Source organism: Lissotriton vulgaris, unplaced genomic scaffold (genome assembly GCF_964263255.1).
Source record: "Lissotriton vulgaris unplaced genomic scaffold, aLisVul1.2 SCAFFOLD_593, whole genome shotgun sequence".
Classification (NCBI taxonomy): domain Eukaryota; kingdom Metazoa; phylum Chordata; class Amphibia; order Caudata; family Salamandridae; genus Lissotriton; species Lissotriton vulgaris.
The window spans coordinates 559,712-576,611 of record NW_028249337.1 but is presented as its reverse complement, the minus strand read 5'-3'; the positions used below and the strand labels follow the sequence as shown (position 1 = coordinate 576,611).

At 46.0% G+C, this 16,900-nt stretch overlaps 1 protein-coding gene across 1 annotated transcript in view; it reads right to left on the bottom strand.

Annotated features, from left to right (window-relative positions):
• The window catches only part of LOC147663605 (uncharacterized), a 32,334-nt gene extending 16,303 nt beyond the window's left edge, over positions 1 to 16,031 (bottom strand). The window contains exons 1-7 of the mRNA XM_086950327.1: positions 15,855 to 16,031; positions 14,398 to 14,511; positions 5,330 to 7,015; positions 4,496 to 4,595; positions 3,916 to 4,064; positions 2,412 to 2,524; positions 640 to 729 (exon numbers count right to left, since the gene is read on the bottom strand). Coding sequence (XP_086806453.1) covers positions 640 to 729; positions 2,412 to 2,524; positions 3,916 to 4,064; positions 4,496 to 4,595; positions 5,330 to 7,015; positions 14,398 to 14,511; positions 15,855 to 15,921 — 2,319 coding nt within the window. The 5' untranslated portion in view covers positions 15,922 to 16,031. The remainder of the gene's footprint in view (positions 1 to 639; positions 730 to 2,411; positions 2,525 to 3,915; positions 4,065 to 4,495; positions 4,596 to 5,329; positions 7,016 to 14,397; positions 14,512 to 15,854) is intronic.
• Positions 16,032 to 16,900: the final 869 nt, after the last annotated feature.

The window sequence follows — 16,900 nt, the reverse complement described above, 5'->3', positions numbered from 1 at the left end:
AAAACAAATAACCCTCAGACCTCAATTAAAAAGATACAAACCTAATCTTAACATGATGACAATACGAGGCAGTTGCAGAATTATACAGAGCTTTCAATAATTGGTTTTGTTGCTATCCAAAATAGTATTTATTGTATTCTCTTCACAATGATACAATGGCTGCATCCAAACCTATGAGCTCAAGTTACACAGAGAACCCACTCAGTTATTTTATTACTCAATTTAGTATGCTGCATTATATGGAACCAATTTTCTTTGTTATATTGGTTTCCAATTTCCCTTTTGATAGTATGTTCCTGGTCTTCTCCTTCCCCCAGATACAGTCGGATTAGAGATTCTCTTGTGCACACAAACCTTTCTTTGTCCTAGTTACGCCTCCCATGATTATTCAGGCGCTTGCATTGGTTCAGAAAGAGGATGACCAGGTTCAAGGGTAGATATTGAAGACTTTGCAGCAAACTTCTCAGGCTTACTCTGGACAACTGCTATTTTACCTTTAAGAGTGTTTAACTATGGAAGGTTTTGCTGCCATCTGCTACTCTACAGTCCTGCCACAAAGGGGTCTCTTCGCTCAATCAATTCTTTGGATCCCAACTAACTATAAAAAAGTGAAACCCTGAGGTTTATAACTATTGATACCTTGTCTCCAAGCTTGGCATACACTTGGTTGTGGTGCGTTGTGTCTGCTTCGCCACTTGGATTGGCTGAAGAAACCACAATGGGCCCAACCTGGTGAGAAACAAAGACAGTGGATTTAGATACATTCACAGTTCACAGCCTCTGCTCATAGTAACACTCTCAACATTTCATTCCTTGCAACTGGATAGGAAGCTGCACATGCCCACATATGCATTCTATGTTCTGGTGGGAGCACTGGAATAAAGACCTTGTTGGGTCAGTTAGAAAATATAGCCGAAACTTTTACTGATATTAATGGGGCCAGGAGCTTGCCCTTTCCATACAGCTGCGAGCACAATGGCTGCATAGAAGTAGTTTTCAATCACAAGGTGGGAGACAGAAGCTTACTTGTGGATTCACTCCACTTCCAGTGTTTAAAGTCAACCAGTGCTTATAACTTATAAGTTCTGGTGCTTATTAATTGACTTCGAAGGATTAAAATGTATCCAGGTGACTGGCCCCTGTAAGCCGAAGACTTTACATGCATTTCTTCCCGGTGACTAATCAGTCATGTCCTGTAACTTTAGAAGAATATACCTCCCTTGGTCCCTAGGATATATCCCTTGACGTGCTCTTCACGGATACAGGTTGATGGATTTTTAACAAGAACATATGCAAAGCTTATAGAGGTTAGCATTGGCAAAGTGTTTCCATTACTGGTGGGAGTAGAGGCCAGTTCAAATGAAAGGGATCTGTGCCGTGTCCAAATTTCAATACTTCACATTATTTGTAACCAAAATCTCTGTGACTGGTTCAGCTCAAGGATAGATCTTCTACAGAAGGAGTGTCACTGAGAGTGATATATGTTCACCATTGTACATTTTCATGTGTCACCTTGGCATTCCAGTTACATTCAAAATAGTGGGCACCTGAACCTATCATAGGAGGGGTGAGATTTGAACTTTGGTAGAAAATCCAAAACAAAGTGAGAAAAATATTAGACACAGGAGAACAGTAGATTAATTCCGATGCCTTATATTTATGAAGGACGTGGCAAGAGGAACACAATCTCATTCTCTTAAAGGACATATGGATATGGACATTCATCCACATGCTTAGAAGGGGGACCTCCTTCATATAGGGCTTGAAGCAGGGCTTGGCCTCCGAATAGACCACAGGATACAGTGATACATAGAGATTTATCTTTACAACCACCTTCTAAAAGGGTGCTTAGATGAAGTCTCATTCCTCCCTCTATGAGTGTACGCCCAACTTATATGAAGAGCAGAGTTGTACCAGCCTTCCCGAAGACGTACACTTGTCTGTCAACTTTAAAGGTATCAAGGGGTTTCCAAAACATTATATTTACATCTGGAATAAATGGTATGAGGAAGGATCTCCATTATCTTAAAAATAACATGGAGAAATCAATTAAACCATATTTTTGAATGATAAGGCAATGTCTGTACCATCCCACCCTTACAGAGGTACTGGTTATATGCCTACCCATCACCTGTCTTGAATGGAATTGAAATGTCTGCCGCTCCTCTTATTGAAAGGATTGTTTTTCAGCTGATCTTGATGGATCTACATGTGCGTCTTCATCATACCCTCTCAAATGGCATTGTGACGCATCTGTCCTCCCACCCAGCCCAAAGTATAACATTTGTGTCTGCTGCACCATTTCCAAGTCAAGGCCATTAGCCTGAGTCAGGCTCACTTGCAGGATGCACAGATGTCTCTATCATCCCCACTGTGGCAGTGGAACCACTGCAGTGTCAGCAGTCGCTCACCTGATCTATCAGATGTGTGGTTACGGAGCAGTCTGGGATCCGGATGGCAATGCTCTCGGCAGTGCCGATGTACTTTGCGGAGTCTTTCAGACCAAAGCAGTCCAGCCAGTCCCCTGTTCATTAAAGATAAAACAGAGGAAAGATCAGCAAAATGTGATAATACCCCTTGAACACTCAACAGCCATGTAATTCCTGAGCACCAATTACTTGGGTCCATTTGTTGACCATTCACAAGAACACAATGGTTCTCAAGCACATCAGGAGCTTACCGTTCTGTATTATGACTACCCTATGTGACCTGATGGACTGTAGCTCGTTCATGGGAGACAACTATTACAAATGCTATTAATATATTTATTTTATGGTGCTGTGCTGGCACTCTTGGGATAGTCAAAAAAGCTTTTTGACAAAGAACATGGAAGCACATGTACCGCTAGGTAGGTTATGTGTGTGTATATGGGACAGATATATGTACAGTGCAGAATTAGCAGTATTGTGGGTGGGGTTAAATACAATACAATATGCAGTAATATTTTTAGCAGCAGCAGGTTATAGGTTATAGGTAGAAGTCAAAGTCAGTGTGTGAGGCTCTAGTTGTGGGAGCAGGCCGCCACGCTGTTGCCCCACTTTCACGCCGCCAAAGCCAAAACAGACCGCTTGCCAGATTTTACTTTTTAAGTCGTTGGCTGGCAGTTCTTTGGCATTCCCACACTGATGCCTTTAAAATAAGCACCACAAGGGGACCTCAAAGCATGTTCCTGCATATACTGAAACACACAATGTTGTGCATTTTGTTCCATGCAGGGACATGGGGGTGCATGCAGACAGGGGGACACACCATGAGCCCCCCTGCATGCACCCTATGGCACAGAGGCACAAGGGGGCCCTGAAGGACCCCCTTTCTTTCTTCACCACCACACTTTCCATGGCAGTCGCACCACCATGAAAAGTGCTGCAGTGCCGAAACTCCTAATATAGTTGGTGGTGCTGCAGCGGCATCACCAGCATACTAGGGGCCTCAGACATGCCCCATCACCAGGCGGTTTTGGTGGTCCCAGGGTGGCCCGACCACCCTAGTCATAATAGAGCGGTCTGAAGATAGCTACCGCCACGCCCCACAATTCTGGTGGTTCATGGACCACCAGGCTCGTAATAAGCTCCCTATACTTCTCAAAGGAAACAAAAAAACATTGTGTCATAAAAAATATAGTGGATGCGCACAAAACTCTCCTGAAGAGAGGGTGGGTGCGAAAGAGCGAGTAGCGACAGACATAGGCAAAAAACAATATTGACTATGGAGGTTCATGCTTCAGATTGAGTTAAATTTGGTTCCAGGGATGGGAATCGAAAAGGGAGACCTGAGTAAGCATGGAGATTTGTGTGACTTCCAACTCAATGTGTAAGTGTTGGGTGGAATTACAAATGAGATTAAACCATCACCTTCAAGGGCGATGATGAACAAGTGCTGAGTGGATTCCCTCTGGATTCAAAACCAGTTTCTTACCTCTTGGGATGACCAAGCTGATCTGGTTTGGCCAGACTGCCTGCATGAAGTCCCACAGCAGGGGACTGAACAAATGCCGAGCCGGCTCCAGCTGCCTCAGGTTCGAGATCCAGATCGACATGGGGGCATCCTTGGGCTTGAGTTTTGTCCTGGATGGAAAATGAGGACAAATGTCAAAAGTGTGGAAGGAGCTTGGAAGACTCTGACTGCAGGTCCTTCTCTGTAAATGACACTTTCAGATACAATGGAGTACACTGTGCCCAGCCTACCAGATATTGCAATAGATATCCTTTATGTGGAACACCTGAATCTAAAAAATAAAAAGTTATGTGAAAAGATAGATCCTTAGAATTGCATCTGTTGTATATAGTCAAAAAACAAACATGGCACCCCCTCTTCTATCTAGCTTATCAGGACCACAGAAGAGAGCTTCCTATTCATCCACAAAGTATTCCTAATCAGAAATATGTTTTATGTGTCATTATTTAGTATAGTATTTCCATCTAGAGGTTTTATCTTAAATCAAGTGTTTCAGCACTGTTCTCAGACTGAAAGATAGGGTCTTCAACTGAACACATACCTATACACCTTCTCAACGGCAGACGGGCGATTACAGGCTCCGACCACCACATACACAGTGTCCGTGGGGATGCCACAGATTCCTCCATCTTTCATGATTTCTGCAACAGAACAAAAGGGACCATCCTGTTAGGAACACATGGGCAGCCTTCATAGAAATACAGTCATTAAATAGTCAGTGCTCTGCTCCTGTATTCATAAGGCAGACCTAGATGGTGTTCAGAGGTCTTTGGGTCACAATTGGTGTGGTTGTATATATATGTATTCTTTGTTAAATAAGATTTTGAGAGAGTAATTTGATTAAAAAGCAAACTTAATGATTTGTTAGCCTATTCTTAACCTAAAAACTAGAGATGCAACATAAACTAGTGTACTGCTGTAATGTTGAGTTTAGGCCCTTTTACAGGCAAGGGACTCATCATTGTGTATCCTAAAAAATGAGTAAATCACTTTTTTGACGTGTTTGCAAAGTATTTAGAGTAAGACTGGATGTGCACCAGTTCATTGCTTCAGCCAGTAATTCAGGATGTTTCATTATGATAAAGCCTCAGCATGAAAAGGATGGCGAGGGTTGTTTGCTTATTGGATGGATCCAAGTGTGCCCCTGTTGTCAACGAAGACTAAGAGATCGCCAGAACCCACAATATGTTAAACTATGTTCAGGGCTCATTTGGATATGACTGTTTCAAAATATAGAAAAGCATTCAGATGTTGAAAATGTGCAATGCAATTCAAGCTGAAAGAAGATCATGCTTTAGTTCATCTTCATAAGCAGTTCAATCATTTCTAGTTTCATTCAAGTCATTGACATGTTTCGACCATGGAGTGTCCTTACCTGCAATCTGCTTGACAGATGTAGTCCTCCTGGCAGGAAGATGAGGGCACTTTGAGGATCCACCTTCACAGCCTTGAAGCTTTACTAGGGGGCGGCCCATGGGCAGTTGGGGTTCTTCGAAGGTGCTACTGATCAGCCCTGATAGGAAGCAGTAGAAGCTGACCAAGCCGAAAATGATGGTGACAGCAATGTCATACCCAACGGGGAGCGCATTGACTGCATCCAGCAAGAAACTAATGAGGATGAGCTCAAAGGTGAGGGAATAGAGGAACCAAGCTATGTTCAGGAAGAGTGTGCAGAAGATAATGAAGCCATTGAAGAGCATAAAACCGATGATGCCTACTGCCACGTGGAAACCTCTGGTGGATCCGTAAAGGCCACCATACCTAGTAAGGCCCCAGATGATCCACATGAATCCATAGAGAATAAATGCACAGCTCTCTAGGGTCTTCCCACGAGAGAAGGCAACTGAGCCACAGACAAGCTTCAGAATCCCACCAGAGACCACCACCCATGGGAGGACCACGGTGGCACGTGGGTCCATTGGATCCACAGCCATAGTGATCGCAAAGGCTGCCAGGACGCTGCATGCATGACCCAACACTTCGCCATCAGCATACTTAGAGTAGCCAAGGTAGGGGAAATGTAATTCTTTTTCTTGCCGCAATTTGAAATAACCCATGGCAGAAAACAGTTTCTTAAAAATCCCCTCCCCCACTGGGATCTTCTTAGGAGCTTTCAGATTGTAAAGTTTAGCCAGAGCCATTATGGCTGATGCCACATAAATTGCCACATTTACACCTTGGGATCCTCCGTGGAAGAAACCATTGGGTTGACAGGCCACAGCTATGCAGTATGCCACAAAAAACAGCAGATACAAGCAGTCCCACACACTCTTCCCAGCAATGAAAAGGGCTAGGACAGAAAACAAGATAGCAAAAATGACCAATAATGGGACTGGGAAAACAGGCTCATCGGGCTGCCAGACCCAGTACAGCAACGAATAACCTTCAGCAAACCTTAGGACAGAGGTGAAGCCAAAGAATGTGGCTGACAGAGGATCGAAACAACGATACGATAGGACACAAACGCCAATCTGGAAGAGCGCTGCCGTCCAGAGCCAGGGCACCTGCCCCACAAAGAGACTGGTGGTCACTCCTAGGACCCTACAGCCAAAAACACTGGCAGAAGCCATGTTCAGAAGAAGACCGATTACCACAAAATCATTTCTGCTTGAGGCGTTGAGCTGGGACTTATCAGCAGCTTTAGCCTTAGCCATATCCGTGCCAGGGATGGAGATTCGCTTCGTAGTAAGGATATGAATAGCTCGTGCTACACCAAAGTAAACCCCAATGATGCAAACAATAAGGTGGCTACAGGCCACGGCAGACGAGCCAAAGCTACTGTCATAATACGTGGCAATCTCATGGGCAGCTGAGAGAGAGAGGGCCAGGGCCATTACACTGAGAAAGACTTCCTTCTGAAGAGCCCCAACTGCACAGATGATGAGGAGACCCAGGGTGAAGGCGGCCAGCCCGGGGACCATGGCATTCCGGAGATCAGGGATTCCACTCAGGACTTTCTGTCCTTCCAGAATGTAGATAACGCCCTTGCTGCACCATAATGCGGAGACCGTCAAGGAGAAGGACACGAACAAAGGGATAGGTCCTCGGCTCTTTCGGACTCCTGCAAGAGAGAAGAAGAGGAGGAGTCACATTAAAGAAGGAGCTAACAAAATAATGACTGCTGGTTACTGGAACAAAGAGAAGAGAACATAATAGGGTGAAGAAGGACTGAAAGCAAGAGAGGAACAAAGAGGGCAGAATGAGATAGAAGAGAAAGATAGAGAAGGTATTATCAGAGATGAGAAGAGAAACTATGTCTATGAGAGAACCAGAGAGAGCATGAGAGAGATTATAGAAAAAAACAGGAAAATAAGGAATGTGAATAGAAAGCATTGTCCATTATGTCAAATCACTCATAATTGTTTTACTCCCAGACCCTACTTGTGCGATAAAAACATTGACCCTTTGGATTCCCTGGCAGAAGCTCCCAGAGTTTAGAGAATCCTAAGAGTGAGTGCTAATCTACTTGAGATTTCTGAGAACACAAAGTTGGGTGACTTCTGTGCATGGGAAGAAGGGCGGTTGGTAGCAGTGATTAGTGTGGGGGAGACTAGTCTTTTCCATAGTAATATTAGTTATGGAGTTTCATCTTAGTATGGATTCCTGTTTTGCCTACCCGGACATCCCAGAGATAATACACACCAAGGATAAATTAGCTATATGTGGTCCAGTCTGCGTTCCTTTTGACCACTGGATGCAACGCCCTTCAATCTTATATGGAAGGCATGCTCTATGGAAGACTTGCTCAATGGGGAACTAGCTGAAGTTATGCATGTTTTAAAGGCTTCAGTTTGTGATTGGCCCCCGTGTCCTCTCGTGTCCATAACTTGTCAAACATACCAGTATTTCATGGACAGTATCTCTTATTCATGTTAGAATGAGCTCTGAAGCTTAGCTCAGAGGAGAGTCTGACCAGGACAAGAGCTCATAAGTTGTAGGTTTCCACCAAGGATAGGATTAAACCTGGAATACATGACCCTTTTCCTGAGCCAGGCCTAGATAGCATACTTGTGGGCTGCACAGCTGAGGATTGGCCTGGCTTGGAGGTCAACTGCAAGGCACAGCTGAGACCTGCCCTGGGAAGAGTATAGGACGTGACCCTGCTTGGAAGCCAAGAGGATATGATGATGAACTCTGGATGGACAACATCTAGTCAATGTTTAGTTAGGGATATTGGGGCTGTGGTGTATATAGCTCTGGGCACAATGCACAGCACCTTAAAGATGTTAATAGCATGAATTGGCAGCCATTGTAAGGGGCTTCAGATGGGGTGGAATAAATGAGCTGCAAACCTCCCACTACCAGGGAGGACACTTGGTTTTGAATCATGTGTAGGTGACTCAACCAGGAGGTTTTCATGCCAATGGCTAGGTTTCTATGATAATGCAAGTTCAAGCCAATGAGAGTAGACGCAGAATTGTGCTTACTTTCTGGGGAGAGAAAAGCAAGAATTGGGAAGTTTCCCTCATATGAAACTTGCAAGAGGGGAAGCCCACCTGGCCACAACCACACTAACAATATCCTCATTATGTGGTGGCTGAATACATTCTGGACCTTCAAGGGACTCTGTCTATTGATGAATCTGCACTGCCTCCTTCACCCTTGCGACGTTATTATAGCTCGTATCAGCCCTTTTCCATCCGGAAGGTAAGAGTTTTATTGTTGTTCCCCACGTTCCTCTTGATGCCTCTTTTTGGCTGAGGTTGGTCATCTTACTTGTGGAAACGTGTGAACCATCTTTCTGTGACCTAGGCTTCCAGACTGCAGGTTAATGGTGTGATAGGACCCTAATCCTCATCTGTTGTCCTCCTTTTACCAGTGGGAATTAATGGGTCCAACTGGTACTAAAGGTCTTGTGGGTGGCCCTGCCACCGAGAAGCCAAGACCAAGACCAGAGAATTACAAGGCATGGCTCAATAGTTTGGCACCGCTGGGGACCCTATTTGAAGGGTATCTTGATTCTCGAGATCTTTAAACACTCACTTTGGGTGGAGTTGGCGATACACATGGTCTCCCTGAACTGAGTCCATTGCCACTGTTTCTGACTCCCGGATCCACAGTAGCGCCGCTAACTAGACTCCGGCTGTTCGACTTTGAGGCACGTCTCTTCCACCCACTCATCTTTACCCATCTGAAAGGGTCTCCTCTCTAGGCTGGTCTTTCCAAGTCATTTTGGGTGGTTGATTCGGCCACTTTCTTAGGTCCTTGGGGTCAAATCCCTTGAGCTGTGTCATCACCCACTGAAAAACTAAGACGAAGAGCTGGCATGTCCTAGTGCCCTTGACACATTGTTAAGATGATGCCTGGCACCCAGGAGCAATGACAGAGAAATGTAGAGAACTGAGAAGTGATGAGAACGTCCTGGCATCACAGTGGACTGAGTAGAAGCCTTCACTGTCATTTTGACCTTTGCACCTCATTTAGCTAGCCTTGTTTGCTGGTCAAAACCCAAGTAGGATTACTTTTCATCACATCAGGACTCAGGAGGGCAATAGTAACTCTAGCCCTGTGACGTCAGTGGCACACAACTGGTTCTATCTTCTCAGTGAAGACCTGATGTGCATAATGTGCATGATTTGCTTTTGTATAATTGCACAATTTTGGGGAAATTTTGCTACAAATACCTGCCATTACGGAACGTTCAAATCCTTCATTTAACTCTCAGTGAAAAATGCCAAAAATACTACAAAAAATACACTTGTTGTGAACAGTGGCGCCTGTTCTGGTTGTTTGCGCTGTTTCTGCGCTAACGTGCTAAAATGTTGCTGCAAACTGTGGTGCTATTCAGGACGTGGTCCAATGATATAATTTCAGGAGTTTTTCAGCCACCGTAGTTTAGATTTCGTCTGAGCCTAGGAAAAAGGCCTAACAGTTCACAAAACTTTACAGTGTCAATGAAATATCAACAAGATTTGTCTGGCAGGAGGGGTGAACTTCACCAACGACCTACGCGTTAACAATTCGTGGTGTGTGCGTCACACGTCGATGCTTCTAGTCCACTCTTTAAAGTGGAGCCTGACTTTCTTTTAACTCCCATCACTTGGTTAGTGGCATTTTACTGAGTGTGTGTTATTGGGGTGAGCAGCTCTTTCATCTTGATCCTGGACGCCATCTTTTGGAGGTGGGGCAAACATTTTACTGCCACTTAGGCATGGGAGACACATCTTGAAAGCTTCTCTAAGAATATGCTAATGACAATGGTAACTGCTGTATTTAATTTGACATGAAGCTTTTGAGCTGTGGGTTTTCTCCTGTTAGTATTAACCATGTAATGAAAGTAACTTAAGCTTAACTGCAGACACTCGGTTTTTGACTCTACTGAATACTTTTTGCTCAGGTATATCATTTCCCCTAAGAATTGGTGTTTAGAGCTTGTCCACATCCGGGCATTCATTCTGTGCCTGGTTCTTGTGCTGTCGGCATTCTAGGGCTGGGTGTGAAATTCCGCTCCAACTCCGCGCTCCTTATACCACGTGGAGTTCTACTCCACAGAGTGGAGTTTTTATCCTCCTTCGTGGACATTGGTGAGCGAGAGTGAGGAAAATCTTACTCCAGACCACCTCCCGGCGAAAATTCTCACTGCTGGCGGTCGCCGATGGTCGCTACCGCTCGCATTGAGAAAATCTCAGTTTGTGTTGAGGAATCTGCCGCTTGAGTAGAAGATCTACGCGAGCGGCATAAAGAAGCAGCGCCCTCTTGTGCTGTGTGATTTTAAAGTGCGGGACAAACACCTGGCGGCAAAAATCAGCGTGAACGGCGACACCTAACACACTCTGCCGCAAGCGGAACTCCGGATAGCTCAGCAGAGTTTTTTTGTTACTTTGTGGAGTTCCACTAATCCGCAAATTCAGCCCAGGCCTAAGGCATTCACTGTATACTCTTCACACCCTGGATCCCACCCTTCACAGTGAGGGATATCTCTTCAGTAACGGCTCCTGGAGGGTGTGCTGCGGGGCGGTGAGGCAGGAGAGGGGCATGGTGGGGGGCAGTAAACTCCGGAATACAGTCGAACGGAGGTAAGTAAAGAAATGTGATTGTGATTGGTGCTGATGGCGCCCAGCCGGGTGCCTCTAGGGAGGGCATGTTCTCCATATAGGCTGCCTACATAGAGAAAATGCAGAGTGCGCATGACGGGTTTGGTCGGCCCCAGAGGGCCGACCAAACAGTCTAGGCCCACAGCATTGGGCAAGCCACTCCTCCCCGACCCGCCACCCCCTCTCCCCCAACCAGGCATACCATTCTGCTTTCTCGCAGTGTGAGAAGCAGAAATATAAAATGGTATTTAAAATACCATTTTATGTTTCTGCTTCTCGCACTGCGAGAAAGCAGTGAGGCGGTGCTCCTCCACCCTAATGGAGGAGCCGCCCCTGCTCAGATGCAAGCAAATACTGATCCTTTGTACTCGGTATTGTAAAGTAGATAGAAGAGCATTCTTCCTGTTGGCCCCTAACTTATGCAATATGATGTGGATTCTCTAAGGGTGAGGAGAGTTTTCAAAAGTTTTGCAAAAATTTTAAAACGTTCTTCTTTTTTTTTTTTATTTAAGAAGTTTTCTATAGTGCTGGCCTGACCCTAAGGTATCGGAGCACTTTACAGCAGATATTAGCAGATGATCACCAGATACATGGCAGATAATCACCATATACAAAAGAGCATCAGATCAACACATTGTCCCGCAGGACAGAACTGTCCTCAGGTTTCATCATAGTCTTAGAGTTGGAGCAGAGCTCAATGTCCACTAGTTACCTCGAGCTATCCAATCTCTGGGGAGCGGTTGAGGAACAAGGTTTTAAGTTGGCTTTTGAATTCAACAAAGGAGGAAATAGTTCTGATGTGAGGGGGAGTTCTTTTTTTCTTGTTTTTGGAGGGATGAGTAGGAGGGAATTTGAGCTTCTTAGGTTCCTGGTCTGACCGCCTTTTTTTGGTTTTTTCGCCAGGTATTCAGGTTTGCCGGTGTGAAGGGCTTTGTGGGTGAGGCAGGCTGTCCTGAAGCTGATCCGTATTTCGACTGGCAGCCACTTAAGATCCCTGAGAGCAGGTAAGATATGTTCGAATTTCTTGATGCCGGCGATCATTCTGGCAGCCGCGTGTAGCGTAGTTTTGATGGGCGCCAAATGTACTTTGGGAACTCCAGAGAGGACTGCATTCCCATAGTCTAGTCGTGACAGTACCAGAGATTGGGTGGCCTGTTTGAGGTCACTAGGCGGAATGAAGGGTTTTATTATATCAGTAGTCTGAGGTTAAGGAAAGCACTCTTGGCCGAATTCTTAATATGTCTTGTCATGTTCAGTTTTGGGTCTAGGGTGATCCCTAGCGATTTGACAGAGCCTGCTAGAGTGAGATTCCCATTGAGCGCATCAATGGCTTTTAGCCATTCTGCAATTTGGGGGTTTTCTTCTTTATTTGAGATGAGGAGTATCTCCGTCTTTTCGGGGTTTAGTTTAAGGTGGTTGCGTGTCTGCCAGTCTTGGATATCTCTCAGTACATCATTGAGTCTTTGAATGTCTTTGAGAGAGGTAGTTTCCAGGTAGATCTGGGTATCATCAGCGTAGAGATGGAAGCGGATGTTGGCTTTCCTAAGCAATTTGGAGAGCGGTTCCATGTAGATGTTGAAGAGCTGCGGTGAAAGCACCGAGCTTTGAGGGACGCCTTTATTGACTTGTTGGAGATCGGAAGTGAAGCTTTTTATTTTTATTTATTGTGTGCGATTGTGTAGAAAGGAGGAGAACCATTTGAGGACTATCTCGCCAAGACCAGCTCTTTCTTGGAGGGTCCTTATGAGGAGTTTGTGGTCTACATTGTCAAACGCTGCCGAGAGGTCGAGGAGAATGAGGAGGCAGCACTGGTCAGAGTCTAGTGAACCGTAGATATCGTCAATGATGTTGAGGATCGCGGTTTCTGTGCTACAGCCTTTTTTGAATGCAGACTGGTGGGGATCCAGGAGGTTGATGTTGTCCAGGTGTTGGGTTAGTTGAAGTAGTACGCATCTATCTAGAGTTTTAGAAAGAAGGGGGAGGTTCGACACAGTTCTAAAGTTGTTCAGATCCATAACATCTAGGCCGGGTTTTTTCAGTAGGGGTGTGACTTGGCCCATTTTAAGACAGTCTGGGACGATTCCGTTTTTCAGGGAGCTGTTTATGATTGAGCTCCAGAGTGGAGCTAAAGCGTGTTTCAGTTTTTTCGTCAGTAGAGGAGGAATGGGATCTAGGACATGCGATGAGGTTTAGGAGGTGGAGATTAGCCTGACTATCTCAGATTCCTGAATGGGGCGCAAACTTAGCCAGGAGTTGAAGGAGGAACGAGGAGAAAGATCATTCGGTTCAGCCATGATGCACTTCGAGAGGTGCGGGTTTTTGATGCCCAGAGAGAGTTCAATTTTCGTGATCTTATTATTGAAGAAGTTGGCGAAGTTATCACATAGTTCTTTGGAAGCCTGTATAGAGGAGGACACAGGTTTGGAGGTTTGTTGTCTGATGATGCTGTATAGCTCCTTGGGTCTGTTCTTGTCGTTATCCAGCGCAGAACGGAAAAAACTGGATTTCTTGTTTTTTATGTGATTGTTGTACTTCCTGCAGGCTGATTTGAATTGATCGCGGAGGATGGAGGAAGGGTTATTTCTCCACTTTCTATCTTTGGCTCTTAGATCTCTCCTTTCAGAGTTGAGGTCAGAGTTGAACCAGGATCTGGATGGAATGACTCGGCTCTTTTTCAGCTTTAGGGGAGGTAGTTGGTCGAGCACGGACAATAGCTTAGCGTTGTAACATTCAGTGAGATCGTTTGTGGAGAGGTGGTCGATGGAGTCAGGGAGACGTGAGCTATTCCGTTCTTCAAGGATTCCCACGGGAATCTGGGAGAAGTTTCTCAATCGTTTAGGAGGGTCTTGTATAGGGGTTTGAAGGAGCGTTGGTTGATTAATATGAAATAGGATCATGTGGTGATCTGACCAGTCGACTGGAAGTATGTGACTGATTTTGATTGTGTTTCTTTGAGCGATGATGGCATCCAAGGTGGCTCCTTTGTAGTGCGTCTCCTCTGTGCAGTGCTGGACTAAATTGTTGTCACTAAGGAAACTAGATAGCGATTGGATAAGCGGGTTGTTGGGCTCATTCCATCGCAGGTTGAGGTCGCCAAGGATTAGATGATTGGCATCTCCGAGTGCACCATGAGCTATCAGGTCAGATAAGTGTTCCCCGAATGCGGAGTTGTTACCTGGAAGGTGAATGCAGTCTGTGTTGGGCTGAGCTCAAGGACTCCCGCGGGTTGCAGTTGTGCTTAATAAATTATATAATTCATTAATTCATTAATTCATTCCTCATTGACAGACACTATAGTCACCCTCTAAGTTAGCAGATAAACTTGGCTTTAGTTCATCCTAGCAACACCCTAGTGCCCACGAGATGACGTAAGACCCTCAAATTTGGATGCACCCCCTTGTGGTCTCACCTGTGTACCCCAGAAGAGCTGCCACTGTGACCAGCAGGACCCCCAGGGCTGTGCTGGGGATGAGGGGCGTCGACCTGTTGGAGGTGTAGGAACTCACGGCAAGCAGGAGCGACCCTGGAAATACAGGAAAAACAGCAATGAATAGTAACCAACACACAGCCTGCAGGCTTCCTCCCTTGGCAGCAGCTCAGCCAATGGCCTTTTAAGAAATGTAATGCGTCATTTAAGAAATAGAACTCATTACTTCATCGCTTTTGATGTGGAAACTGACCACCCTGGCACGTATTCTAACTACAAACGTTCTTTCCAACTGCACACACTATTACGAAATGAGAGTGTGTATAGGAAGGTGGTATAAGAGTGTCTGAAGGTGTCACATGTGACATGGAGCCATTGGGCATCTCTGCGGCTGGCCACAGGTGCTTGCATGTGAGGTGTGTGAGCATGCTTAACACGCCCTGCCTCGTGTCTGCACGGGCCCCTGTGTGTGTGTGTTTCTATGTGTGTCTGGACCCCTGGATGTGTGCTGGTCTGTCAGGGCATGACCTCTGGTAACTATTTTGCAGTACTTGCAAAAGTTCATCTATGTGGGCATGTTCCATGTATGCTCTGTGTCTGTAAGCACTATACAAAAGCCACACCTACTGGTTTTGTCAATGTGTGTGAAGTACGGACTGTTATTTGTGATATCAAAACGATCTTGGCTCGTCAGCGACTTTGGGGCTTATTTACGTCACTTTTTCTCATATTAAATTAATTACTTATTTAAATAAACTCCTTAGTGCGGAGAATGTTGTTTTCTCTTAGTCGGATCATAAGCGGAGTGACCTCACAGTTTGGGTATTCTGGGTAGAGTATTAACATATGGCACAGGACGTGACATCACACAGAGACCACTCGGGGAACATGACTTCAACATGACTTCGGGCGGTGGCATCCCTGACACTGGAAAGTGACGTCACGCAGGGAACATGACTTCAGGCGGCGGCATCTTGTCCCTGGACAACAATATCCAAACGAGCCCCAGTCGTTGATGTCCTTCCAGGGGCCCGTAACCAGACTATGACGCCAGTTTAGGCACATGACATCACACAAGGACATCACAACGCTATTTCTGGGCGCTAGATTCAGCAATGCCTTCCTATGGAAATCCTTGCAATTCTTATTTTTTCATTTTCTAACGCTAAATTTCCAGAGTTCGACTGAGGATTTGTTTGTACCCCCACGCATAATTTTCATCTTAATAATCATACGGCGCTTGACACTACTGGGCATCTAAGCGCTGTGAAATTGCCCCCTCCCACAGTTCAAGGGATGAGTTTCAGGCGCTAGCTCTGAGTTTCAGGACGCACCTGCGTCTTCAGATTCGATTGTTCAAGGCTCTCTATGGCACGTGCCTTAAGTCACTGAGCTATCTTACTTAACATAGCTCCTTAAACCGCGGGCGTGGGTCCTACCTGCAGAGACTGACAGGATCCCGACCGAGTAGTGAAGGGGCTCGGGGGCCCTCCCTGGCTTTGGCATCCTGCAGCTCGTCGGGATTCGGCGCCTGCGCTCGGCGGGGATGCGTGTGGCTCTCTGGAGCGAGGATGAAGCAGTACCGCCGTCCGGGCCAGGCAGGCTTTATGTGAACAGCGGAGGGAGGGTGCGCCACTGCAGTCTGCCGCGGGGCTGCCCAGTGATTCATCCTCGTGGCTGCGTCTTCCTGGTGCGGGAGGGGCTACAGGGAGGCGCTCGGGAGATAGAAGGGCCCGGAATAGCAGTGGCAGCGGTGCGGGCTCTCACAGGCCTGAGGGCAGGTGTGGCCTTTCCCCGCGGTGAGCTCACCTTTAAATAAACCAGCATTGGTAACTCACAGAGGCCACTGCTGCCTGCACATCCTGGAATATCCTGTATCCCAGAAGGAGTTTCGATTGGTTCCTCATGGTTCCTGTGATTATGTTTCCTTCCCAGCGTTCTACAAATTTAAATACGACCAGACTAAACTAATGGGGGTTATAATGGTCATTGTTGTATGGAGTAAAGTTTTTCTCAACTTAGCACCTTGGGCCTAAGAGGCACTATTTCTAGAGGGCGGGGAGGGTGTGTGTGTGCGTGTGCGTGTGTTTATATATATATATATATTACCTACTGGTGGTAGGTAGTTGTAGTTAGAACCTATTTTCCATAAGAAATCCGCAACATTCTATTCCCAATAACTTTGGCGCCGGTTGACAAATCTTCGTGAAACTTCCAAAGCTCGTGGGGCGCTCCTGTCTGCTCCTATCCTGAAAGTTTGGGGGTGATACGTCAAGGGGGGGCCAAGAAAAAAGGGAGGCCCAAAAAAGCGCTTTCCCATGTTATTTCACCTGGCACAAACACCACCAGCCATCAGTGCACGCTTTCACCAGGCACAAACACCACCAGCCGTCATTGCACGCTTTCACCAGGCACAAACACCACCAGCCATCATTGCACGCTTTCACCAGGCACAAACACCACCAGCCGTCATTGCACGCTTTCG